At 43.7% G+C, this 27,440-nt stretch overlaps 2 protein-coding genes across 3 annotated transcripts; one reads left to right on the plus strand and one right to left on the minus strand.

Moving 5' to 3' along the window:
* The first annotated feature begins 277 nt into the window (after positions 1 to 277).
* On the plus strand, positions 278 to 9,677 carry mfn1a (mitofusin 1a). The gene is given in 18 exon segments (XM_037458719.2): positions 278 to 1,208; positions 1,286 to 1,405; positions 2,245 to 2,380; positions 3,938 to 4,100; positions 4,242 to 4,366; positions 4,474 to 4,582; positions 4,684 to 4,791; positions 5,514 to 5,667; positions 5,978 to 6,045; positions 6,126 to 6,247; positions 6,338 to 6,464; positions 6,889 to 6,993; positions 7,269 to 7,371; positions 7,450 to 7,735; positions 7,737 to 7,842; positions 7,958 to 8,154; positions 8,237 to 8,371; positions 8,557 to 9,677. Coding segments are annotated over 18 exon segments (2,283 nt in total). The 5' UTR covers positions 278 to 1,156; the 3' UTR covers positions 8,624 to 9,677.
* On the minus strand, positions 2,314 to 27,318 carry pex5lb (peroxisomal biogenesis factor 5-like b). 2 transcript variants are annotated; one of them, XM_062557651.1, is made up of 16 exons: positions 27,241 to 27,318; positions 25,247 to 25,585; positions 20,639 to 20,734; positions 18,397 to 18,511; positions 17,711 to 17,932; positions 17,037 to 17,157; positions 16,613 to 16,700; positions 16,232 to 16,312; positions 14,704 to 14,823; positions 13,491 to 13,634; positions 13,335 to 13,405; positions 12,655 to 12,831; positions 12,391 to 12,556; positions 12,091 to 12,248; positions 11,244 to 11,427; positions 2,314 to 2,391 (listed from the first exon to the last, which is right to left on the minus strand). In XM_062557651.1, exons 2-16 carry the CDS (start codon positions 25,259 to 25,261, stop codon positions 2,332 to 2,334), a joined length of 1,818 nt encoding a protein of 605 aa, XP_062413635.1. In that variant the 5' UTR covers positions 25,262 to 25,585; positions 27,241 to 27,318; the 3' UTR covers positions 2,314 to 2,331. The 2 variants fall into 2 exon arrangements, with proteins under 2 accessions (XP_062413635.1, XP_062413636.1); XM_062557652.1 differs by lacking the exon at positions 20,639 to 20,734.
* Positions 27,319 to 27,440: the final 122 nt, after the last annotated feature.

Consider the following 27,440-nt stretch of genomic DNA (forward strand, 5'->3'; position numbering starts at 1 on the left):
TGAAGCTGCTGTGAACACAAAGCGTGTGTGTGTCTGTGAGAGGAAACTCTCTGTGGGTGGTTTGGTTCCTCCTCCTCCTCCTCTTTTTCCACCTCCTTCTCCTTGCTCTCTTTCAGGCGTTTACTCTGCAAACGAGTGACGACGTTCTTCTTCTCTGATCCTCCTCAGTTTGGACGGGTCTGCCCAGCCGAGTGTTTTTAATGTCCCTCCTTGACTCCTCCTCCTCCTCCTCCTCCTCTTTCTGTCTTCTCTCTAACAGCCTCTGGATCTCAACCTGTCGCCTCGTCTGTCTTCACTCTGTCTCTAAAAAGTCTCCTTAGCGTCTGTCCGTCTCTCTTCTATCATCACTCTCTTTCTTTGCCTCCAGACATTATTCCTCTTCATCCTTCCCATCCTCCTCCTCCTCCTCCTCCTCCCCTTCCTCTGCCTCTCCCTCCTCCCCTTTTTCCTTCTTCCTCTTCCTCCTTCTCTTACCTATTTGTGTCTCCTTATTGCTTATTCGTATTTAGAATAACTTTTACCACTAGACGTTTTAATGGCTTCAACTGACACACAAACACACACATAAACAAACACACTCCCCCCCCCCCTCCCCCCAATCAGATAAGGAGGGCGTGGTCTTCAGTCTGACAGGATGATGAAAGTTACTTTGGAAGTTGATCAAACAGCAGCATCCGTTTCCAATGAATCTGACTGAAGCAGATAGAGACACAAACACACACACACACACAATCACACACACACACAAATACACACACTGTGTATTACTGTGTATATGTGTGTATATTATCAATCATGAGTTGCTATTCTCAGTCAAAGAATCTGTTTCATATTTTTGCTTCATCAAAATAAGAGTCACAGTTGATTCTATGAAAGTGGAGGGAAACAGTATTTTATGTATTAATCATAATAATCCTGACATTATACCTAATGAGGGCTTTGAGGGAATTGGCAGGAAGTTGCGTCTGCAGGTGAAGCAGCTATAAGTCCTGCTAAGAAGATCTGCACACACACACACACACACACACACACACACACAGACACACACAGACACACACACAGACACACGCACACTAAGCTGAGCTTTGTGTGCTGGGGATCACAGTCTGATGAAGTCGTCCTGCTGAACAGAGAAGATGGAAGCTGTTGGCGGCTCATGGCGGAAGAATCACAACTGACCTCTGAACCCGAGAGAGAGGCTGGACACGGTAAACTGTGTGTGTTCATCTGTGGACCAACAGTGCATGTTTGTGTTGACGTGTGTGTCTGCGTGTGTGTGTTTCAGGTGTCATGGACGCCGTGGATGCGTCTCCTCTAAGGCGCTTCGTTGTTGCGAAGAGTTTGATTACCTCCATCTTTGATCAGCTGCTGGATTTTGTAAAGGATGGCTCCGCTTTTGTGGACGGTCAGCCACGCACCCACACACACACACACACACACACACACAAACACACACACACACAAAGACATGAAACAAACACACACTGAATGGTTCTTTGTGCTTTGTGCCACAAAAGTGTGTTTCTGTAGTGGTACAGTAACAAGTAACAAAGTAACAAAGTAACAGTAACAAGTAACAAGTAACAAAGTAACAGTAACAAGTAACAAAGTAACAGTAACACTACATTACACGTCATTTAGCTGACACTTACAGCGACATACAATGCATTTTGACCAATGTTTTTTTCATTTTGCCTGGGTAGCATTTAGGGGTTCGGCTCTGGGACACCTCGACATGGCACATGGAGCAGCCGGGATTTGAACCCCCAACTCAGCGCACCACGCTGCTCCATGCGCCACCGTCGCAACAAAGTAACCAGTAACAGTAAAATGTAACCAGTAACAAGGAAATAATAACAAATAATAAGTAACCAGTAACAAGTAACCAGTAACAAAGTAACAAGTTACAAAGTAAAAGGTTAAAAGTAAAACAATTAACAAACAAAGAGTAACAAAATCACAAAATAACAAATTAAATAAGTATCGAAGTCATAATACTGAAAATAAGTATTCACATCTTCTACTGTAGCAAAATAAGTACTAATACGTTGTAGGAATACTAATTCAATGACTTTATTATGAATACATCATCATTTGTAACTGAAGCACACACATGATTTAAGCCATACAAGAAGATGAGTTAATCTCTGCGGTGGATTGAGAAAGAATGAATGTGCAGGTTGTTTCGCTCTGCTTCAGTCTGCTGGTCAACAGTGGACCTTGATGTTGTTGTTGTGATGTCAGAGGCGTGGCGAGGAGACGACCTGGGTCAGGTGGCTGTGGAGGAGCAGAGTCTGGAGCTGCAAAGCTGTGCCACCAAGCTGTGGACCATCAAGGAGGTTCTGGTCCGGAGACACATGAAGGTGGCCTTCTTTGGCAGGTAGGCACCACCTGGTGGAAGAGGAGCCTTGTGAGAGGATCACGTGACAAGTGGTCATTCATGGAGAGATGGTGGCAAACGTCAGTGAGGAGGAAGACTCTGCCATCATCTTCATCATTTGAATGTTGTGCAGTTTGTTTATTTCATTTAAATTCAAATTACAGCTTCAAATGTTAAAACAATCAGCGCATTCAGTAGAGGCCTGCCAGGACGTTTCAGCTTTCTACCTTAAATACTTGAATTAATATAAATCAATATTCATCATTTTTAAACTCCTTAAACTTTCAAATCCTTCTTCTTCGTCAATCTTGCAGCTACGGCCACCATTTACACTATACTTTTTTTTCAGTATCACTGATTGTGTGAGTTTTCCGCCCCTCTGGTTGGTGTGTCTGGGGCCGTCTAGAGCGGACACTGAAGAGCTGGAGTGGAACGCAGCATCAGAATCTGGTCCAAAAATAATTCTATTTCGCTCACATTGCCATAATGGATCAATCGATAGGAAAAGCTGTGCTGGTCACGGAGTCCAATAGACTTATACTTTTGGCCAGAGTCCAACACCATAGAGACCAATGCAAGTCTGTTGAAACTTTTCTTAGAGAAAGAAGGTACAAGTTTTTGAAACTGGTGCAACTGGTTCTCTGCGTTTTTTGAGAGTCTTGGGTTTCTCATATATTTTTATTTCTTGAATTGGAGTTTTGCAGTAACTATTAGAATTATTACAGCTGATATCACCACTACAACACTACTTATACTAATATTTCTACTGCAATTAATACTAAAATGACTTCTACTACAATTGATACATTTTAGTATTTTCAGAACTTAAAAATAATTTGAGCTTTTGTAATTTTTTACTCTTCTGTACAAATACTACTACCATACTCATTTTATTATTATAATATGATTATTATGATAATTTATTATGGAAATTGTTTATGGCAAACAATTATGATATCAATCATCTTAATAATAACAAAAATGAGTAACTTCAAACTGGCAAAAGTAAAGTACTCCCCAAGTCTTTGGCACCACTACATACAGAGTAGTAGTACAGAGAAGAGAAGTACTCAGTATTCAGCAGTTTGTAGCAGTTTTTAACTGTTAACTCAGATAAACTTTTATCTCTCAGCACAAACTGCTGAAACATTCCCAATGTGGAGGAGGAGAGTTATTACATCATCCATAATAATGGATGATGTAATAACTCACAAGGTAGTGAAAATTAAAAAAGTTAAATGCTGCTCAAAAGTGTGTTGATTTTAATAGGAAATATTTCCATTTTGTTCATTTATGAAGCGCATCTCATTTAACTATTTAACTACATTTAACTATTATATACCCTCAGAACAAGCCTCAAATAAAACAAAACTCATATTGATCGTATTATAAACCAATGAAAAGTAAACAATATTTATTAAGCTGACAAGAAACTATTACACTATAGACACTATTAGTACAAAATAATTAAAGTGGGCTGGATGCTTTTAGTCGTTGCTGATGCAATGTGATGTAATGTAACATAATACAATAAAATGAAATGGTCCTATGCTTCAGGACGAGTAACGGAAAGAGTACGGTGATCAACGCCATGCTGAGGGACCGCGTGTTGCCCAGCGGCATCGGTCACACCACCAACTGCTTCCTGAGGGTGGAAGGAACCGACGCAGACGAGGCTTACCTCACCACCGAGGCGTCCAGCGACCGGAGGAGCGTCACCGTACGACTGACACTCCTTAAAGGACAGTCCCACATGTTGGAGGCTTTAGAGACATGTTACTGTCCCTTTAACTGGCATCATAAACTGAGGACGACCAATCAGAATCCTCTGTGATAACGTGCTGCTCCTCTACCTCCTCAGACGGTGAACCAGCTGGCTCATGCCCTCCACATGGTTCCCACTCTAGACTCTGGCAGTCTGGTGAAGGTGATGTGGCCTAAAAGCCGCTGTGCTCTGCTGAGAGACGACCTGGTGCTGATGGACAGGTAACACGCACCTCCACTGGTCTCAATAAGAGGATGCCGCCTCAACAGCCGTTGAGTCAAGTACTTTTAGATTCAGTGCTGATGATCATGTCTGACCTCTGAACCAGCCCTGGCACCGACGTCACTTTAGAGTTAGACAGCTGGATCGATAAGTTCTGCCTGGACGCCGACGTCTTCGTTTTGGTTGGAAACGCTGAGTCGACGCTCATGAACACAGTGAATAATTTGTTCATATATATAAAGTACTTTATATATATATAATGTATATATATATATATAAATATATATATGCTTTTGTATGTGTGTTCGGTCTGCAGGAGAAACTGTTCTTCCACAAAGTCAGCGAGCGAATCTCCAAACCGAATATCTTCATCCTCCACAACCGATGGGATGCGTCAGTGAGTGAACCTGAATACATCGAGGAGGTCAGTGTTTGGTTTCCCCCAACGTAGCTGGGAGGTACCCAGCCAAGGGAACAAGGGTGTACACAGCCAATAGAACAAGGGTGTACCCAGCCAAGGGAACAAGGAAGTACCCGGCCAAGGGAACAAGGGTGTACCCAACCAAGGGAACAAGATTGTACCCAGTTAGGGGAACAAGGGTGGGGTGTACCCAGCCAAGGGAACAAGGGTGTACCCAGCCAAGGTAACAAGGTAGTACCCAGCCAAGGTAACAAGGGTGTACCCAGCCAAGGGAACAAGTGTGTACCCAGCCAAGGGAACAAGGGAGTACCCAGCCAAGGGAACAAGGGTGTACCCAGCCAAGGGAACAAGGGAGTACCCATTTAAGGGAACAAGGGAGTACCCATTTAGGGGAACAAGGTTGTACCCAGCCAAGAGAACAAGGGTGTACCCAGTTAAGGGAACAAGAGTGGGGTGTACCCAGCCAAGGAAACAAGGTTGTACCCAGCCAAGGGAACAAGGTTGTACCCAGTCAAGAGAACAAGGGTGTACCCAGTTAAGGGAACAAGGTTGTACCCAGCCAAGGGAACAAGGGTGTACCTAATTAAGGGAACAAGGTTGTACTGAGCTAAGGGAACGAGGGTGTACCCAGCTGAGGAAACTAAAATGTACGTGGCTAAAGCATCTAAGATGGACCAACTAAGTAAAGTTGGATGTACCCACTGATTCTTCTCCCTGCGGCCCAGGTGAGGAAGCAGCACCTGGACCGCTGTGTGAGTTTCCTGGCCGAGGAGCTAAAGGTGGTCAGCCTAGACGAGGCTCCGGGAAGGATCTTCTTTGTCTCCGCCAAAGAGGTCTTGAGCTCCAGGATGCAGCGAGCACAGGGCATGCCTGAGACAGGTGAGACAGGTAAGGGTCAGTAAGACACAGAGACAATTAATGTCTGTATCTGATACCTCAGTGTGTCAAGAGAGAGATTTTACACTGAATTATCCATGGGGATATTGATATAAAGTAATAATATAATATTAATAATAATACTTTTCCTATGAGAAAAGCAAAAGAAAATGATGATCCTGGTAATTATCCAATATTTAAACATAGTCAAATGACGAGATACATATTTTTACTTCAGTGTGTGCTACTTTTTAAGTTTTTCCTGCGCCATATATATCCAATGAATTATTTGTCCTCCTTTGTCTTCCTGCAGGTGGCGCTCTTGCTGAGGGTTTCCACGAGAGACTGAGAGAGTTCCAGATGTTTGAGAGGACGTTTGAGGTACAAAGACATTTAGTGTTATAGTAAATATTATTTAAGTGCACCAGGAGATGTAACTGAAGGACCTTTGACCCCTGCAGGAGTTCATCTCTCAGTCTGCAGTGAAGACCAAGTTTGAGCAGCACACAGTGAGAGCGTGGCAGATCACTGAGGCCATCAAAGCTGTGATGGACGCCATCAACATCGCCTCCGCCAACAGGAAGTCGGAAAAACTCACTTGCTCACTTCCTCTTTGACAAAATGAGCAAATGAAAAACACATTTCTTGTCATCTCTTGTCTGACCTCTGACAGGATATGCTGCCTGGAGGAGCGTGAGGATCAGAGGGACAGGCTTGACTTCGTCAGAGGACAGATTAACCGCCTGACCGTCAACGTCAAAGAGAAGATCAAGACTCTGACCGATGATGTCGCTGCCAAGGTGCTAAAGGTTTACTCCACACAGCTGACAGACACACACCGCTTATACAACATCACATGGGGGCAAGTGGTTAGAAAAGTGCTTAAATCTTCTTTCAAGGATCTTTGTTACATTTCATAGAATATATAATAGAAATATTTTAATTGTACCCTCACAGTCGAATAAGAATGGACCAAAGATTTGACTTAAGTTTGTGATAAACATCATTATGGACGATGCTTCCACCAGATGTTCTCCCTGTTCCCTCACGGTCAGTGTAGAAAACCAATCCAAATCCAAAAGAAGAGTAACAAATAATCTAGTTATGCTGAATATGTAGGCTCATTGTGTGCAACCGATGAAGATGTGTTTGATGGCTCTGCAGTAACAATGTGTCTTCAGCCTGTTGTTGTGTAGCTGAAGACTAACAGCAGGTTCATGACAGGTTGCCACCGCGCTGACGGATCAGATCCGCTCACTTCCGATTGTGGTGGAGGAGTTCAGAGCAGATTTCAACCCCACACAAGAAACTCTGGCGCTCTACAAAACGGTGAGTACAGCAGCACCTGTGTACAAGGAGCAATGCAGGAAATGAAGGGAATGATGGGGAAAACATAAAGACTACAGATAGTAACGGTGATAGATGTATAGTGGATAACGGCAAAGATGACAAAAAAATAAAGACGATACAAATATAAATGATGAATGATAAATATTATAAATAAGTATTACAAAAATTACCAAAAATGTAGATAGGAGAAAAAGAGCTGATAGAGATTGTAGCAATAGAAGGTAGAGATGGTAGAGACATGGTCGTGTCTTCAGAAGCTGCTGCAGCACGTGGAGGAGAGGCTGGTTGTGTCTTTGTCTCATCGCTGCTCGGCCGGCGTCCTCAGGGACATCGCAGAGACTCAGAGACACATGATCGGTACGACGTCTCGCTCACGTTTCTGTGCTCAAGGCTGGTCTCAAACGTGCTAGCTGACGGTCCGTCCTCTGTCCTCAGACGGCGTCCAACCTCTTCTGTCTCCGTCCGTCCTCGACCAGCTCTCTGCTCCCTCCGCCTCCTTCGACCTGACGTACGACCTCGGCCTGGTCGCCCTGTGTGCGGACTTCCATGAGAACATTGAGTTCCAGTTCTCTCTGGGCTGGACGGCCCTCGTCGGCCGCTTCATCGGAGCCTCCGGCGCCAAGCGGGCCCTCGGCGCCGCTGCAGACACGCGGCTACAGGTGGGTGCCTCGTTTGTGCTTCTGCGCTGTTTACGTTTCAGCTCGTCTCCATTGATGCTCTCTGCAGGAGACCTCCAACTTCAAGGACGACATGGTGGTTTCCATAGCGACAGGCCTGTCCTGCGTCTCCTCCCGAGCGTCGATGACGGCGATGGTGATCGGTGGCGTGGTGAGTTGATGTTCTCATTACTTACTAGTCATTTTCTGTTTCTTTGTTTATGCTTTGACTTCAGAGCAATAATAAGAGAACGATAGAGAGAAGCAGTGAAACCACAATGTTGCAGGTGTGGCGCTCTGTGGGCTGGCGTCTCCTCGCTCTGTCCTTGTCTCTCTACGGTCTGCTCTACCTGTACGAGAAGCTCACCTGGACCGACGGCAGCAGGGAGCGCGCCCTGAAGCGGCAGTTTGTGGAGCACGCCGCTCATCGCCTGAGGGCCGTCGTCCCCGCCGCCGGCTCCGCCTGCGGTCAGCAGGTGCACAGGTAAGACCGCCCCAGACGGCCGTAGCCACAGCCTCACCTGAGTGGGCTCCTGACTGTGACTCACCCGGTGCTTGTGTTTGAGGGAGCTGGCGTCCACCTTCAGCCGCCTGGCGCAGAGAGTCGATCTGAGCGAGGCGGAGCTGGAGGGGAACATCCGGCAGCTGAGCTTCAGGATCCAGAGACTGGAGAACATCCAGAGGAGGTCCAAGGCCTTCAGGTCAGAGGTCACAGTCACACTGAGGGGGGTGGTGGGGGGTCAGTGAAGTACACAGAACCAAGTCTTATTGTTTGATTAAAATAATATTAGGGTTAGGATCAGAGAACATCAATGATGTCATTGATTATTGGGGGATAAAAGTTGATGTTTAACGTTCCTGTGCTGAGTCTCCTTTGTGTCTCCAGGAACCGAGCCACAGAGCTAGAGACCCAGCTGGAGGCCTTCTCCGTCCAGTACCTGCAGGAGGTCTGACTGGACTTATGTTCACATCGCTTAGAGATGGAATATTCAGATGAATCAGTAGAATGAGTCCATCATGTCACCACCCCTCCATGTTGTCATCTGCATGTTACTACGGCAACCCACAAGGGACAAACTGACCTCTGGATCTACACAGACTAGGAAAAGGCTTTGGTAGCAGGAGGAAGAGGAAGAGGAGGAGGAGGAAGTGGCTGACTAACTACTTCCTCTCCTGAGGAGTTTGAGAAGCACATCTGGGCAGTTTGAGAATACAAGCCTTGTTTCCAGATGGGCCCGATCCTGCTGGGATCAAGACCAACACACGACATTGTTTGGGGGATATTGTGAAGCAGCAACACCTGTATAGCGGTTACCATAGCTAGCTAAGCTAAGCGCTAACTCAACATAAATCAATACATGTGAGTGACTGATGGTTTTCTGATAATTGAGATAAATATTGTTTGTCATTAAACTCTCGTCGGACTGACATGAGGAGAAGCCGTGTTTTACTGATCGCAGTCTGGTCAGAGCTAATGACATCATGGTGACATCATCATCATCATGTCATCATGTTCCCTATATCCATATCCATATATATAAATACATATATATATATGTATACATTACGATTCAATAATAATAATTTCGTTGTTAACACAAAAAATGGTTAAGGAGAGAACTGATGATGTCATCGGGTTAATTTATCTGTATCGGACTGATCGACCAGGAAGGAAACGATTAGACAGCTTTTAGATTCAGTATCGGTTGTTTAATTTCTAAAATATCATCAGTTTACATGAATATTGTCTGTACAGTCGTTTACATGAGAAACATCAACAACTCAAAGATACATGAAGGAGAACTAAGTGAACAATCTCACTCATCCTAAAATCCACCAATCAATCAATCAATGGAAAAACTAAACGAGCAATGAGAGAAAAACATTAACAAACCCTTAAAGAACAAAACCCAAATAAATGTTTCTTTGAAACAAAATCTAAACGAACACATCGCTGTTGCTTCATATTCAAGTTAAATGTGACCTTTAATTCTGCTGCTTCGTTCTCACACTGCATGTGTGTGTGTGTGTGTGCGTGTGTGCGTGTTTGTGCGTCTGTGTGCGTGTTTGTGCATGTGTGCGTGTTTGTGCGTGTTTGAGTGTGTGTGTGTGCGTGTTTGTGCGTGTTTGAGTGTGTGTGTGTGTGTGTGTGTGTGTGTGTGTGTGTGCGTCGAGCAGAGGAACTAAAGCCAGAGGATTCACCTGAGAGCCAGCGGCAGGAAGACGGACCGTCAAAATAAACCTGCAGACGCTTTCATGGCTTTTACAGGTTAAAGCAGTCTGTGAGGTTGTGGACTTGAGGGCGCTTCCTCCAGCCTCTTCTTCTTCTCCTCCTCCTCCTCCTCCTCCTCCTCCTCCTCCTCCTCCTCATCCCTCCCCTGCCCCCTTCTCCTCACTGACCTCCCTGAGCTCCTTGTCATCCCAAACCAAAACGCTTCTCATTTACGACCTCAGACGTGTAACTGCAACATCAAATCTTAAGATTTCAAAAGGTTCCAAAGTAAATTTTCCAAAGTTGATATTTGGGATTTCAAACTAGAAAAAAAAAAAACTAGAAAAACTAGAATAGTTTAGATGTGTATCTCAGGTCCTTATGTTGAAGTATTTATACTAGGTACCACAGAGAGATACTTAACTCTCCGCAGCCATAGTCGTAACAGTCAGCATGCTAGTGGTTAGCATTAGCTAATGAGCTAACTAAAAGGGGGTTAGAAACGCCTCGAACGAGCCCATCTGCTCTAATGATGTGGGGCCTGGCATTATGGCGCAATTAGCATCTTAGCTAACTAGCTAGCTGCTAAATGAGGGAACAAATCATGTTGATGGGAGAGAACCTCTTCCATGAGAGTGGACGTACCGATGTCCAGATTGATAATGGTTCTTAAACAGGCTCACATTAGAGAATTTATTGTTATTATAATAAGTATTATTATTGTTATTGGATGTTTTGTTTGAAGTAGAACATTGTTATCAACGTGGATTGCATTCTACTCAGAGATACATAATTAATCATACTGTGGAGTGGAATCATACATGACGTGATGTCATCAGTGATGTGTGAAAGATGGCCGACACCCGCCAGAGTTCAACGGGTCACATTTGTTTCTACATAAATAGATGTGCAGTTACATTGACTATCTTTAAGAGTAACACTTTGATTATTGCTGCTACTTATTTGCAGCGGTTTCACAATAAAAGCGTTTCAGGAAGAATTGGAAAGTTTCTGTGGTGTTTTACTGTGGAATCTGAACAGGAAGTTACAAGTTTGTAAAAGCAATTTAAAATGCTGCCGCTGTAACTTTGCATCAGCAGATAGCTGAGTGTGGATGAAGTAGACAAATGAAATGGAGGCTTTTTAATGACTCAGGATAGAATAGAAAAGACCTGTTTGTGTTTCAGAGAAAGACTCCGCCTCCTCGCCGAGGTTTACGGCCTCACAGGAAGCTAAAGGGTTGTGCTGTTATATTGCGAAGGACTTTCCTTTGGTCTCAAGGTCTACGAATCCACCTCCTGACCCCCAAAGAACGTCCCTCGGCCCGACAGGGAGAACCCCCCTCGTTAGACGTCGCCCACCTCGAAGGCCCTCGTCAGCAGGTCCAGGTCCCCGGCGTTGGCGGCCTGGATCAGCTCGGGTCGGTCCATCATGGAGACGGCGATTCGCAGAGCAGCCCAGATATTGGCCGACATCTGCTGATGGCTGCATTGCTGACTCCGCCTCTGCTGGTTCAGGGCCGTCAGGAAGTTACTGACTGCCTCCCTGCAGAACCGGGACCGGGTTAGACCAGAACCACATGACGTCTACTGTGAGCACACGGAATACATCACTACGATTCGAAAACAACAAGCAATACTACACCTCACAAGCTACAGGTCCGGTGTTCTCCACGTTTTCTAATGTGTGAGACTACGTTCTCTAATGTGTGAGACCACGTTCTCCTGTGTGTGAGACCACGTTCTCTAATGTGTGAGACCACATTCTCTAGTGCGTGAGACCACGTTCTCTAGTGTGTGAGACCACGTTCTCTAATGTGTGAGACCACGTTCTTTAATGTGTGAGACCACGTTCTCTAATGTGTGAGACTACGTTCTCCAGTGTGTGAGACCACGTTCTCCATTGTGTGAGACCACGTTCTCTAGTGTGTGAGACCACGTTCTCTTGTGTGTGAGACCACATTCTCCAGTGTGTGAGACCACGTTCTCCAGTGTGTGAGACCAAGTTCTCTAATGTGTGAGACCACGTTCTCTAGTGTGAGACCACGTTCTCTTGTGTGTGAGACCACATTCTCCAGTGTGTGAGACCAAGTTCTCTAATGTGTGAGACCACGTTCTCTAGTGTGTGAGACCACGTTCTCTAGTGTGTGAGATCACGTTCTCTAGTGTGTGAGACCACGTTCTGTAATGTGACAGCTCAAGGTGTTACCTGTGAGCCCCAAGGTTGATGCAGCTGATCCCCAGGTTGTATCTGGACCGGATGAATCCGGGCTGTAGTTCCAGGGCTCTCTTATACGCCTCCACGGCCTCCTCACTGCGGTCTCCATTAGCCAGCGTCGCTCCCAGGCGGTTCCACAGCAGGTAGTCCTGAAGAGGAGCAAATGGCTGTCATGACAACATGGTTTCCTTTGATTTATTTGAAATCTTTACAAAATACTATAAGATTATAAGATATTCTATAGTATTATATACGATATGTTATCAGATTTACCGGCTTTGCGTGTGTTACCTGTGGTCTGACTGACAGCGCCGCGCTGAAGGCCTCGACCGCTCTGCTGAAGTCAGAGCTGAGGTTAAAAAGAACTCCGAGTCCGGTCTGCAGATCCGGATCCACGTCTTCCAGATTCAAGATGGCCGCCTCCTGGAAGAGATGCAGGACGTCTTGCAGCTCAGCCCTACACACACACACACACACACACACACACACACAGCATTACGGGTCTGGATGTATGGGCGCTGAGGCTCATGGGTAATGCGGTACAGGTATCGGTACCTGGCCGGTGTGGGGGGGCGGGCGGCCCTGTGAGGCGGGACCAGGTGCTTGTAGCGTGGGTTGTGGCTGAGCCAGCGGCGCAGGGCGGCGCCGGCCCCCCGCTGCTCTCCACTGTTGGTGAAGCTGACAGCGAGCGCCATCAGTGCCGGCAGGTTGTTGGGGCGGAGCTCCAGACACCTGCAGCAAGGGTTAGCATAGCCACGTTAGCCCAGGTGGCGCTTAAGTAGCACATATTCCTTTTATAAATACAATAAATAAATGAGGAATATAATAAGCTCAATAAAAGTATACATCTATACACTTATATAATGAATATTACAAGTCTGTTAAAATGACAGTTTGTTGTGAAGTAAAAAACAAACCAATCAACGTCCTACTTTAATGTGACCTTTGACGTAAACAATTCAATGAAAAAAATAAATGAACACTTCTCCATCGTTGGTTTGGATGCTTGAAAGTTGAAATGGATCCTATCCCCCCCACCACAGCATGATGCCCCCCCCCTATGCTCATGCTCCACTGTGCACTTGTACTCTACGGACAAATCAGCTTAACGTTAAATATGAATTATATGTCATAACCCTAACTCGTTAAGTTCCTCCATCGTGGTGCACAGACTTTATTCCCATCATATAACGTGTGATGATGGATGTGACACATTTAGTGTTTGGAATTCGGACCTCTGCAGCGCCGCGATGGCGCCCTGCTCGTTCTCGTTCTCCGCCTGCGTCGTCCCGAGGACCTGCCACGCCTGCGAGCACACACAGCACAGGTTAGCTTCCAGCTGCGCCTGTAGCACTGGAGCCGGCGGTTGCCGCGGCGATGGTGAGGGTCACCTCGGAGTCCTGCGGGTCCTGCAGGATGGCGGCCTCCAGCAGCAGCACGGCGGCGTTCAGGTCGCCCTCCCGGGCGCGGTCCTGGGCCTCGGAGAAGGCGCTGGGCGCGTCTCTGTACGGGTTGTTGGTGCTGAAGCAGTAACTCTGGAGGAGACACACAGCCCGATGACATCACAGCTCTGGGAGGTCACGTGACCCCGATGAACTGAGATCAGGGCGCTGAATTCATGTTACATTTCTTCTAGGAAGCGAATGAGGGGGATGTTACATCTCTGTTATGGTGTATGATTATTTATCATTATTGATATTGTCATTATTATTATGTATTTCCATAGTTCTGTCATTATTACCATTACTACTATATTAGTTTAATTTATATTGTTATTATTATTAACTTCTCTGTTGAGAGAATATAAACCTTCAGAGATTAAATTGTACTAAATAATAAAACGTCTCTGATCTCTTAACGTGTTTTTGAAGATGTATTTTATTAAATATTACTGAGGTAATATGAATAATCCAGAAATCTTCTCATCCACCGACTGAATGTATCTACAGAAGAAGTGTTGATCCAGACCTCTGTCGCCACGGCGATGTGGAGGCGGGATTACTGCAGGATTACTGATGCAGTTCGGAGGATTAAAAATACAGATTAATGCTGACAAACCACAGCACTAATCTGCCTTTATTAATAATCCCTCTGCGTGAGCTGCCTTTTGACAAACCGTCAAACAGGAAGTGGGCGGGGCTCAGTGACCCCGAGGGCCTCGTCTAGCAGGCGACCTCAGGGTTCACTTCTCACCCGGCAAATCACCACGGTAACTAATGCTGGCGCAACAGCTCCGCCTCCCGACCAATGGCCATGGTATTAGTAAAACGACACCATTACACAACTATATATACTCTATTTTTCAGTTTCAAACAAACCAAAATCCCCAACCTGTTTTTTATCAAACAAAATATTATTTGTCTATTAAACGGTTTTCTCTTCTTTACTAACGGGCGCCGTGAGACGTAGACACGACCTTCACCACCTGGATGTGATACCAAGGTACGCCGTTCACTGAATCCGCTTCCTGAGCCGTGAGTCAGTCGGACTGGATGCAGCTACTCTTCATTTTAAAGTCACTTATGGAACCCAGGCCTTAGACAAGGGTCGGGGGTCAAAGGTTAGGGAGACAGTGTCTGTAGGTCTAGCATGTTTTGAACGTACCTTCTCCACAGGTGTGACGGTGGGGGGGGGCGGACCCTGATCCTCAGACTCCTCAAGCCAGTTCCTCCGGGCAAGCTCCTCCCACTCGGCCTGCATCTTGTCCCAGAACTCTGTGTCGGACTGGACCACCACAACCAATCAGACACCCTGACTAGATCCTGGAAGAGATCCTTCACTTGAAGAGATGTGCTGCTCGTTACTGAAATGCACCTTGGGAGTTGTAGTTTCTACAGGATAACTAATAAAGTGAATCCTATTTTATGAAAACATCAAGATTATTAATTAAAGACAACTGACGAACTGACGGGAGGAAGAGCAGGAACGCGATGATCTCCACTTCAATCACTTAATAACTGAGCTGTGAGTTCACTTACCCTCTGCCAGGGTGGATCAAACCATTACGTAAACCACGTCCACATCCTGAACCAAAATGAACCTTCTGACCTTGGACACAAAAAGTTCCTCTCTGTCCATCTACAAGAATTCATGGATCATGGTTCTATCTGGACCCTGTTCCTGCCTCCTGCCGTGGCCCTGCTGACACCTGCTACTGCTATCATCAACATCTTCTTCTTCTTCATCATTATTATAAACATCACGTTTTTATTACTGTCACCATGAAACAACATCATCAACATTGCTTCTTTCCTGAGGTCTTTGTGTTTTCCTCCATCCACAGGCTTCTGTGGATGGAGGTTCTACCTGGTGGAGGTTCTACCTGATGGAGGTTCTACCTGCAGTGGTCCTGCCGTGCACCTACTTTACTACTCTACATATTTGAATAATTTGTGTCACATGAGTTGACGTATTGTTCATCTTTCACGTCATTGTGTAACATGACGTCCTGTTGCGTGTCCATCCTGACAAACGGATCCTCCTCTGTGTCTCACTCAGGTTTCTCCCCTTTTCTTCCCATCAAAGGGTTTGTAATTTGGGTGCATGCACCATCATGGACCATCATGCACCACCATGGAGAAGCATGCACCATCATGGACCATCATGCACCATCATGGACCATCAAGCACCACCATGGAGAATCATGCACCATCATGGACCATCATGCACCATCATGGACCATCATGCACCATCATGGACCATCATGCAGCACATCATGTGAAGTGGCAGAAAGTAGTTTGTGCTTCTTATTCTTCTTCTTCTTCTTTAAGTCTTTGTACTTTGTACTCCTCCATTACATTTTAGAGGTCGATGTTTTACTTTTTACATGTTTCTGACAGCATAAGTTACTTATTAGGATTATTATTATAAAATATAATCAACTAATACAGATTATACAACATGATTAAAACGAGTGTGATGCATCAATAACCTGCTGACCCTGAGCCTCATTTATCAGAATGTGGTCACATGACGATAAGAACAGACCTGTGATCAGCAAAGTGCTGCTAAAATCTCCCATTTAACACTGAGGGCTGGAAATACTCCTCGTGTGCATCACATCATGAATTAAGGACGTGACCTTAAAGGGAAGGACTTACGTGGACATTTTGTGTTCTCTGTATATTTTTACCTCCACAGCAGCTTTCGCTCTGACAAACTCGTCCTCCAGAGACTCGTTTCCAGCCAGAAGAGAACGAGTCCGTCTGTGCTGCTGAGAGACGCACACGCACACACACACACACACACACACACACACACACACACACACACACACACACACACACACAGACACAGACACAGACACACAAACACACAGACACACACAGGTCAGTGTGACAGTAGAGAAAAACCAAGTGAAATCTCAAAAACAAATGTCTTTACGTCGTGTTCATCTCATGCTCCATGAACGCCTCACTGTACTCATGCTCTGTCAGAATGAAGTACTTGGGTCTCAAGTACTATTCAGGATACTTTGGTGTGGATGAAGTACTGCAGTAGAAATACTACTGACCTGTGGTGAAGATGCAAAGTCCAGGGCGTTGAAGCTGTGGATGTCGAATGAGTTCTTGGCGAGAGGATCCGTTTTAAACTCTGCGGACCTGAAGGTCGACTGCTCGTTAGCGTTAGCATTAGCCAAGTTAGCATTAGCTAAGCAAAGTGTGTGAAGTTACATGATACTCGTGCTAAATAAGAGGAACCACCATTAGAACATAAACCTTCATCAAATTTATCATAAAGTCTAAGGACATGAAAGCCAGTGTTGTTAATTATATTATTCATTTAAATAATAATAATAATAATGTTAGTCATATTAACAATGTTATTATCGTTAAAAATGTTGACACATTTAATGATTTTATTAATGTTCCTCACTCACAGTGCACTAATGATGCTGCATAATGTAAATATGACGCGTGAAGAACGCTCTTATTTACCACAGCAGCTCGCTGGAGGAGTGGTGGGAGGTGCACCTCCTCTCGTGTCTTCTCCTGAGTGCCCCGTCCTCCACGTCCAGCTTCACCTCGTCCCATCGGTCCTGCTGGGTTGACCGGCTGCCTGCGAGCAGGTGGTAGGGGCAGTTATGACATCATCAGGGCAGTTATGACGTCATCACGTTTAATGGGAACGGTCACAAGATAAATTATTATTTTTTATTCTTTGTCTCGTTTGGACCTGGAAATCAAATTATAACCAGTTGATTATCAGAGCGCCAATAACTAAATAATAATCAATGAGCCTGTTTATGAAACAGCTTCAGCTGATGTTTGAGCCCAAACAGGAAGTTCCACCTCATCACATTAAAAGCTGAGATTAAAGTCGTCCTCCACTTTTTACTCACGACCGACTGAGTTCAGAGCTTTTAACAAAATGAGCTCATGACGAGAAGAAAAAACTGCTCTGGAGTGGTCCATGAAGATCATGACATACGTGTGAGTGTATATATGTATGAACACTGGATGTACACATATACAGAGCCTTTGAAACCTTCTACAGCTCAGAAGGTGTTTTCAAATGAATTGTTAAGAAGCAGTGCATATCCCTCAGGACCTGGTACACATCTCACTATGCTAACAATCGGTTCCCTTTGTGCTGGTCTGGTCTGCAGCACCTGAGTCCTCAGAGGTCCTCTCGGGGGTCCTGGGGCTGGCCGGCAGGTGCTCCACCTCCACCTGGATCAGCTCCGTCTCGTCTGGTCTCGTGCGATGGCGAGGGCTCCTGGAGTCCTTTCTCCTCAGAGGACTCGTCCTCTGGTACTTATTGCCGCTCCCAGCACCTTCACTGCTGTCCGGCGGCTCGCTGAGGTCCACCAGGTCCACAGCTGTGGAGAGAACTACAGGAGGGACAGAGGTCACCATGGGTCACACTTCGGTTTGGTGGCTCGGTGCGAATGAAACAACTCAACTCGGGTCAGAGCCTTTCTTTGATCCATATGAATATTCATCTTAAGTAACTCTGAGTTCTTTGGTTCGTGTGAACCGACCTCTAAATGTGGCCATCATGCTCTCAAACGCGTTTGAAGGGAACAGATGTCCTCGTTCTGTCCTGCAGACTCTTATAGGAGGAGGACGCAGCGGCGCGCAGGTGTTAATTAACGGCAGGTGTTCCTGCTGAGTCCGAGGTGGCAGGTGGGCAGAGAGCAGGAAGGACAACAGCCAAGGACGCAAAGTTAGAGGACGAGAAGACAGGGAGACGAGGAATTTCCAGATGGAGGAGGACAGAGAAGAAAGAAGAATGGCGATAGGAAGGAGGGTGCACACATAGAGGGGGGGGGGGGGGGATTTAGCGGCGGTCTACCTGCTGTGTTGGAGGTCAGGGGTCGAGTGGAGGGGGCGTCGCTCCGGCTCTCCAACAGGAAGTCATCGATGGAGGGACTCAGCAGGGGTCGACTCTCCTGCTGCTCCCGGACCATCTGGGGAAGAAAGTTATCTTCATCATGGGTCATCTACTGCGTGTCTTCACTGTACTCTACTGTGTTTATTTACTGCGCTCTACTGTGTTTATTTACAGTACTCTACTGTGTGTCTTTACTGTACTCTACTGTGTTTATTAACTGCACTCTACTGTGTTTATTTACTGCGCTCTACTGTGTTTATTTACAGTACTCTTTTGTGTGTATTTACAGTGACTCTACTGCGTGTCTTTACTGTACTCTTCTGTGTTTATTTACAGTGACTCTACTGCGTGTCTTTACTGTACTCTACTGTGTTTATTTACTGCACTCTACTGTGTTTATTTACTGCACTCTAATGTGTTTATTTACTGCGCTCTACTGTGTTTATTTACAGTGACTCTACTGCATTTAATTACTTTACTCTACTGTGTTTATTTACTGCACTCTACTTTATTTACTTTAAGGCGTTTATATACTGCACTTTACTGTATATATTTACTTATTTACAGTGTTTATTTACTGTACTCTAGGCAAGGCTATTTTTTTGTATAGCACATTTCAACAAGAAGATTTACAAACAGTTAAAAACATTAATTGGACAAAACTAAAAAATAAGAATGAAATTTGCAGTGTAGTTTAAGAATGTCTTTAATAATTAAATGGTCAATTAAAGGCAGCAGAAAAACAGAAAACTGGATTTAAAGGAGCTTTCTGGGACTTGTGGAAAGAAATGTGGAGCATAGAAAAACAAACGCTGCTTCTCCACATTTTGGTTTGACTCTGGGAACAGGAAGTAGACCAGAAGACCTGAGGGTTCGTGGCGGTTCACCAGGTATCAGCAGATCAGAAGATTTTGAAATCAACTCTCCGTTTGACAGGAAGCCAGTTTAGAGACCTGAGAACTGGAGTCATGTGATCCACTTCCCTGGTCCTATGAGGACTCGAGCTGCAGCGTTCTGGATCAGCTGGAGCTTTCTATCTGATGGAGGTTCTATCTGATGGATCATTTCTGTCATAGGAATTGAATGTATTGTAATCTTTTATGTTGTTCATTGTGTCACATGACGTCCTGTAGTGTCTCCATCCTGATGGACGGAGGTTTTCTTCCGTTTTTTCCCCATGGAAGGGTTTTCATCTTTTGGGGAGATGTGAGGGTTTCAGGACACAGGATGTCACATGTGTACAGATTAAAGCCCCCTGAGGCAAATTTGCGACTTTGGGCTATACAAAAAAAATGAATTGAAATTTTCATTCTGGAAGAGTTAATATTTCCACCATTTGTAAAACATGACCAATGAAAAGAAATATCATCTCTATATAGCTATATCTAATATTCCTTAAAAAAAGCGTTTTCAGGTAGTCAATCCCTCCTCTGGGGCTGCAGAAAAGCCTTCTGGGAAACACAGGACCTCATTTAATTTCTGTGGTTTGGTGTGAGGCCGAATGCAATCTGAACACAGATCTTCATGCGTGTGAAGCCTCCTAATCCTAATCCAGTACGTCCACATGTCGGATTAATAAACGCAATCCTGTGAATCCATGCAGAATGAAGGAGGTCCACTCATTACTTTCAAACCACTGTCTTTTAGGGACACAGTGGTGTCCTCTGCAGACTGATGTGCAGGGTAACGGTAGATGTTGGGATGGAAGTAGCATAGCAGCTAGCTTAGCCTAGCAGCTAGCAACATGTTCCAGGCACAGGTGTGAGTCTTAAAGTGGTCCGTTTATTACTTTTTTATTTACTATAATAATTGAGTTGCTGTTTTTTTATCTATATTTTCTTTTGGTTGTGTTTAGATCTGCGTGTTAAATGTGCAGCTCACACCACATGTTGTATCACTGTCATTTACAGATGTAAATTCATAAAGAACTCATTAATCCTGGGGGCGGAGGGTCTACTCGGACATATAGACACAGTCACTCTCACGTTCACACACCTACAGGCCATTTAGAACTCGTCTCTTTGGACCTCCACATCGGAGAAGGAAAGGCTAACCAAAACAACCTTTAAGGGGGGGGGGGGGGGCACTGACACAGGGCCAGCTGCCTATCACACCAAACATGAAGCCACAGGCAAAAAGGCACAACTCAAAGCGCAGAGGAATGAAAGAGAATCTCAGAAACAAGCGAGGTCATCATGCCAACCTTGGTTGTCACGGTGAGGAGGGGGTTTCCTTCTGAGGAGGCCTTTTTGGCAGGAAGCTCCTTCAGCACCATGGCAACGACCCTTTCCCCTTTCCCCTACAACAGGACAGGACAGGGTTCAACTCCCAACACAAGGATCTACCATCATGAAATGTAAATGATCAAAGAAGAGGAAGAAGAAAATAACACTGGTGATGTCACACCTTGGTTTGATGACATCATGACAAGTTTGTTCCAAACTGATACATATTTCCCAGAATTCTAAGATTTAACGATGTGATGACAGCCATTATTAACACCTTCATACCGTCTCACACAACTTAAACGGCTTCTCCTCATCCGACCACTTCGTCACTCCACTTATTTTTAACTAAAGTAATATTAAACAACCGGAGTTTGGCTCTGATTAAAATCTGTTCAACTTTCTGTAAAAGCTTTCTGTCTGATCGTCATATATATATACGTATCTATCTATATCTATATGGATAGATATATATCCTCCAAACCAAAACCCCTCCAAACAGACACAGCTCCTCTCTTGTGTTGGTGCATCTCTGGTTGTTCCTCATGTGTCGCTCAGTGTTTTCATGCAGCAGCAGAGTTGCTTCTCATTGTGAGCTGTACCCAGCATGCAGTTCGGTGGGACCATTTTTCCTAAATGTACAATTATTACAAAATGTTTATGTGTCACAAGCTGTTGTGTCGTGGTGTTTTACCCTGTTAAAGCGAGTTTATTGTGGGTTAATCATTGTTGTAATAAAGTTATAACTATGATTCACTCTTAATACACAAGAAGCTCCGACCGCCCGATGTCCTCGATGACGTGTAAAAATAAATTGTGCCGCCTGCCGAAGAGCAACCTCAGTTGTTTCGGTGTAACACACATGAACAGAGAGATTCATTCTGTAGGGAGGTGTTACACTGTGCAGGCCTAGTATATATATATATATATATATATATGTATATATATATACATACATACACACACAACACACACATATATTGAAATATGAGGTACACCACTAGTGTGTGAGTGTGAATGAACTATAAATAACACTGTGCTGACTCGTCCATAACTGAGTCACAGCTCAGCATCCTCTACTACAGCAGTAATACTACTTCTCCTACTGCAGTACCACTATTATACTACGTACCATCACCTATGATTTTATTTTATAAGATCAAAGTGGGCATTATGTGGTCTAAACCTAAAAAAAACCTAACCCATCCTAGACTCTATCCTACATCCTAGGCTCAATCCTAGATCCTAGACTCTATCCTACATGCTATACTCTATCCTAGACTATCCTACATCCTAGACTCTATCCTACATCCTAGACTATCCTAGACTAAATCCTAGATCCTAGACTCTATCCAGTGTTTCCCCCTACCATTACTAATGGTACTACTACAGTTACTTCAGGTACTTCTACCACAGTACAATGTGTGAGTGAAGAACTCAATCCCTCTCCTTTACTTTAGAGACATGAGAAGAGCTTTGACCTCCTCATTTTCAAACAGGGACTAAAGGTGTAACTTTATCAGGTCTGACGAGCTGGTGGCTTGGGTGGTGTAGCTGTCACAAGGTCAGCAGGTCTGCTGACGGAGGAACATCTGACCCCTGAGACTTGAGATATTTATAGACTTCAATGACTGCTGATTAATTGTGTACCAGTGATGCCTCGGACAGAACAGCTCGACTACGGAGGACTACAGAGGACATTCTTCAGAGTAAAGTCAAAGCTTCATGTCTCATGTGTTTAAAGCTGCATTCTGTGTAGTGACCAGCAGGGGGCGACTCCTCTGCTCCCATAGACGTCTATGAGGAAATGACTCTACTTCTGTGTAGTGACCAGCAGGGGGCGACTCCTCTGCTCCCATAGACGTCTATGAGGAAATGACTCTACTTCTGTGTAGTGACCAGCAGGGGGCGACTCCTCTGCTCCCATAGACGTCTATGAGGAAATGACTCTACTTCTGTGTAGTGACCAGCAGGGGGCGACTCCTCCGCTCCCATAGACGTCTATGAGGAAATGACTCTACTTCTGTGTAGTGACCAGCAGGGGGCGACTCCTCTGCTCCCATAGACGTCTATGAGGAAATGACTCTACTTCTGTGTAGTGACCAGCAGGGGGCGACTCCTCTGCTCCCATAGACGTCTATGAGGAAATGACTCTACTTCTGTGTAGTGACCAGCAGGGGGCGACTCCTCTGCTCCCATAGACGTCTATGAGGAAATGACTCTACTTCTATGTAGTGACCAGCAGGGGGCGACACCTCTGCTCCCATAGACGTCTATGAGGAAATTACTCTACTTCTGTGTAGTGACCAGCAGGGGGGGACTCCTCTGCTCCCATAGACGTCTATGAGGAAATGACTCTACTTCTCTCTTGATTTATTCCCTCAGTAAACATTGTAAACATGAGTTTATGGTCTCAGTCTCTAGTTTCAAGTCTTCTTCAATGCAACATGATGTTCATTTAGTGAGTGATGGTCCATTTAGAGTCAAACAGACCATAAAGCAGGAGATGCTTTAGGGCGGGGCTACACAATGATTGACAGGTAGAGACATGTGGCGATTCTACGTCCTCCTCAGTCCAGATGAGGTCACTTCCTGTTCACTGGTTATAAGAACAACATGGCACGGCCAAATCTCCAAAATCAAGGCTTCAATGTCTCATGTGTAAAATGAAGAACTATTATGTTTTAAAGTAAATCTTGTTCTTCACCTCTAAACTATAATGGGGATAAAAACTACAATAGCTTTCATTATTTTCGTTCTTCTCTATTTTTTTACTATTATGCTCTGCACAAATTTAAATCTTCACATTCTAAATATTCTTTTTATAAAAAGATCAAGATACAAAGTAAAACTGTGGAAACGTTCTTCTGGTTCATCTTTGTTGCAGCAGATCAAAGAGATTTCTCTTTTAACATCAGCTGAAATGTGACCTCAGGACCTTCAAAGAGCTTCAGAGGCTTCTTCTGATGCTTCATATGAACCAAACACACAAAGCCATCAAGAAAATACAGACAGGACACTAAAGACCAGAAGAAACAAGCCGTTGTCCAACCGGGACAGACGGGAGTCACACTAAAGTCACACTGTAGACTTTTATTGTTACGTATTACCGTCCTTCATCAGAAAGCCAGTGAGCTGATAAGCCACGCCCCTCTCTGGTGACATCACACACAAAAGATGATGAGAAGAGCTTGATGGAAACATGCCAATGAAGCTGATGGATTGATTGAGCTGGCGGATTTAAAAAAAAGATTTTTATTACATTCACAGTTAAATATTAATGAATGTTAATAATCAAGGTTTACTGATGTCATGAGAAAAAAAGAGAGAAACTTCCTGGTAACCTGAACATACATCAGTTATCCATCATCCATCAATCATCCATCAATCATCCATCAATCAATCATCCACCATCATCTTCGACTGTCACGATATCACATTTTTGTTGTGGAGTTTATTGCACCACAGGTGCGATAAACTTACGATATGCGCTATTATTTTCAGGCCATTTTATGCCACTGCTAACACAATGACACTATAATAGCATAGTAATACAAGTACACTCTTACATAGAATAGTTAGACATTAGAATCAGAATGTGAAAAAAGATATCCTAAATAAATAAAACCAAAATAATAATGAGTGCAAGGGACACGGAGCAGGCGAAGCATTGTTCTTGGTGCTGCTGGGCTAAGCTAGCTGCTAGGCTAAGCTAGGCTAAGCTAGCTGGAATAGTTGCTAGTTTCACATGTTCCACCTCCAGGTGATCAACTGTGTGTAGTTGGGTTAAAAATAACATTAACAATTAAACAACAGTGTCTAAAATACACATTTTTTAGTGATTACTCATTTACTTTTACTAGATTTAGCCTTTAGAAGAAAAACAAACATTGATTATGAACAACGATAAAATTAATTTATCGCCATTAATCGCGTTTGATGAATTTCAAAATGTGCGATTAATTAGTTGTTGTTTTTTTAAATCTATTGACAGCGCTAATTATCATCCATCATCCATCCATCAATGAAATTCCATACATCGTCGATATATCATCTATTCATCATCATCCTTTAAGCCCCCACCATCATCCATCCATCTGTCATCATTGTCAATCATTTAACAATCCATCAATCATTATTCATCATTCAGAGTTTATGATTATATTTTGTATTGATTATATACACATTATTGTTATGAACCCATTGATTCAGTGTTAAATCATTGATCATGAAAACTTAATTGATCGCTGAAGTAAATCTATAAGACAAATGGACGCTTTCAATTTGTTTATTGAACTTTAAGATATTTAAGATTATTAGAACTGATCAATACTAATCCTTTTAGTTGATATTAAAGTTTACTAATCAATAATTTATTTATTGTTATTTACTGTCCGGTTAAAAAAAAGTCTGAAAATGAAAATCTTGCTTTTGTTTTAAGAAATTTAAGAATTTCTTTGAAGATTATTTTGTTTTTTTTATTCAGGAAATAAAAACCTAAATCAATAACAGAAATATAAAAGGTGCGTTTGGTTCCGTGCTGCAGGTGAAGATGATGATGATGATGATCATGAGGATAAACTCACCTGGACCTGGTACATGGCTCCGGTTCGCTCCTCCGTCCAGCGGGGTGCAGGCTGGAGCTCCAGCCGCCAGCGGTGCACCACAACCCGGCTCCACTGCAACCACCGGCTCGGTATCTGTCCCGGGCCTCAAAGCTCTCAGACCTCCGCCAGATCCGGTCGCGGCTCCGAGTTCCGTCCCGGTTCCCGGTGGGTTCGGTGCCGATCGTCCGACACTAAAGCATACAATCCGGATGGGGATTCGCTCCGCTCCGGTGGAGGTTGGGATGAAAATAAACCGAGCGGACACGAGCTGAGCCGAACTAGTCCGATATCAAGCTGGCGAGAACACATCAAGACTTCCTGTTTAGGATTTCACAACAAAAGAAGGATAAAAAAGTAAAAATTCAATCTGAAATAAAACATCCACGTTCATGAAAAATAACGAAATATAATATTTACTCCTGAAGGGCTTTACGATCAATGAAAATGAGTCAAAAAGCCAAATGTTTTATTTAGTCTTTAATTAAGAAGTTGATAAATATAAACGTTGTACTTCAGCACAGATCTATTCTCTAAAGCTCAGAATCCAGAACTTTACATTTGCATCCCTCTTTAGTCACATTATTGTTATAAAGAGAATAACGGTTTCTTTTTATGAACTTTACCTTCTCCTGTGATCCAAAATAAATGTTTTAACATTTCAGTTTAAAGTAAAGTTTATGAATCACTAAAGAATGGGACTTTTAATGATATATTCATATAATAATATAATATTATCCTATCGTTTCAACCCAAAACTTAACAAATAAAAGTTAAATAAAATGCATAGTCAAATTGGGCTCATGTATGATTTTATTTTGAAAGCAAAGTGTCGTCTACCTTTCTACTTGACAGTCAAAACACCTGAGACGATGCAGAGGAAAATATTAAATTATTCATATATCAAATTTGGCTTCATTCCATCCAAATCAGAAAATATTTTTTAATTATGAAGTCAGAATTAATTATTTTAAAAATAATTAAATTTATGAACTATTTATTATTTAATAAATACATTTATTTAAATTAAAATTAAAATATTGTATCTTAATTTAAAAAAATAAAATGATTTATATAGCTAAAATAGCTAAATAAATCATGTATTAATATATTAACAGAAATATAAATATAGAAACATCGTTATTTAAATTATTCAAATGATCAAAAAGTTAAGACGTTAGGATGCAAAATGCTGCCACCTCGGCTTGAAAAGTAGGATTCAGGTTCTCCAGTTATCAAGCTCCGCTTTTGTGGAACCAGCTTCCACTTCCAGTCTCTCTCTCTCTTTAATAATTTACATCCCATTAATTAATTAATCACTAATTCAGTTTCTTCCATGGAGTTTTTCGGATTTTTCTCCTCACAGGTTTCTGTGGGTGGTGGTTAAATCTGATGATGATTATATCTGATGGTGTTTATATCTGTGGTTACATCACACAACAGAGCAAGTGTTGTGTTCAATGACCTTTAACTGGTCCGGTGTTGTGTTCACTGACGTCTAACTGGTCCGGTGGTGTGTTCACTGACGTCTAACTGGTCCGGTGGTGTGTTCACTGACTTTTAACTGGGCTGGTGTTGTGTTTAATGACCTTTAACTGGGCTGGTGTTGTTCCAAGACCTTTAACTGGTCCGGTGGTGTGTTCAAAGACCTCTAACTGGTCTCGTCTGCAAATCAACAAGACCTTATTTACCGGTTTTCTGAATCTGCTCTGATTTAAACTGAAAACCTTTCCAGAAGAGTGAAAGTTGAAAATAATAACGTGATTATGACGTTTTAAAGAACCAGGCAGCTGAGAAGCCAGAGGCTAGCATATATTCAGCTAGCTTTACCTTAGAAGTGAACATTTCAATAATGAAACCATCAGCGAAACTGAAGTTTGTTCAAATATTTACTGTTATATGGAGACACCGTGTCTGTAGGAAGTAGATATTGTCAACAGTTGCCATAGAAACATCTGTTGGACATGTTTCATTACCTCGACATGCTGAGGTCCAACGGTTCAGCCTGGACTCAACGTTTCTCACTCCAAGGAGACACACTCGCATCTTCGGAGTTCATGACAACAAGTAACTTTAGTGCTTAAGCCCCTGCAGCAGGTGTAAAGGTGCACCTGTAGCCACACCCCCCAGTGATGTCACTGGCTCCGGGAGCACAGCTGTCCATCCCTGCGTGAAG

Source organism: Pungitius pungitius, chromosome 15 (genome assembly GCF_949316345.1).
Source record: "Pungitius pungitius chromosome 15, fPunPun2.1, whole genome shotgun sequence".
In the NCBI taxonomy this organism is placed as follows: Eukaryota; Metazoa; Chordata; class Actinopteri; order Perciformes; family Gasterosteidae; genus Pungitius; species Pungitius pungitius.

Excerpts from the sequence above, each read along its gene's own strand:
- pex5lb (XM_062557651.1), bottom strand. Across the intron at positions 17,158-17,710 it reads GAGGACCTCTGAGGACTCAG|GCAGCCGGTCAACCCAGCAG; the intron begins GTGCTGCAGACC and ends ACCTGCTCGCAG. Across the intron at positions 13,635-14,703 it reads CCGTCACACCTGTGGAGAAG|AGTTACTGCTTCAGCACCAA; the intron begins GTACGTTCAAAA and ends TGTCTCCTCCAG.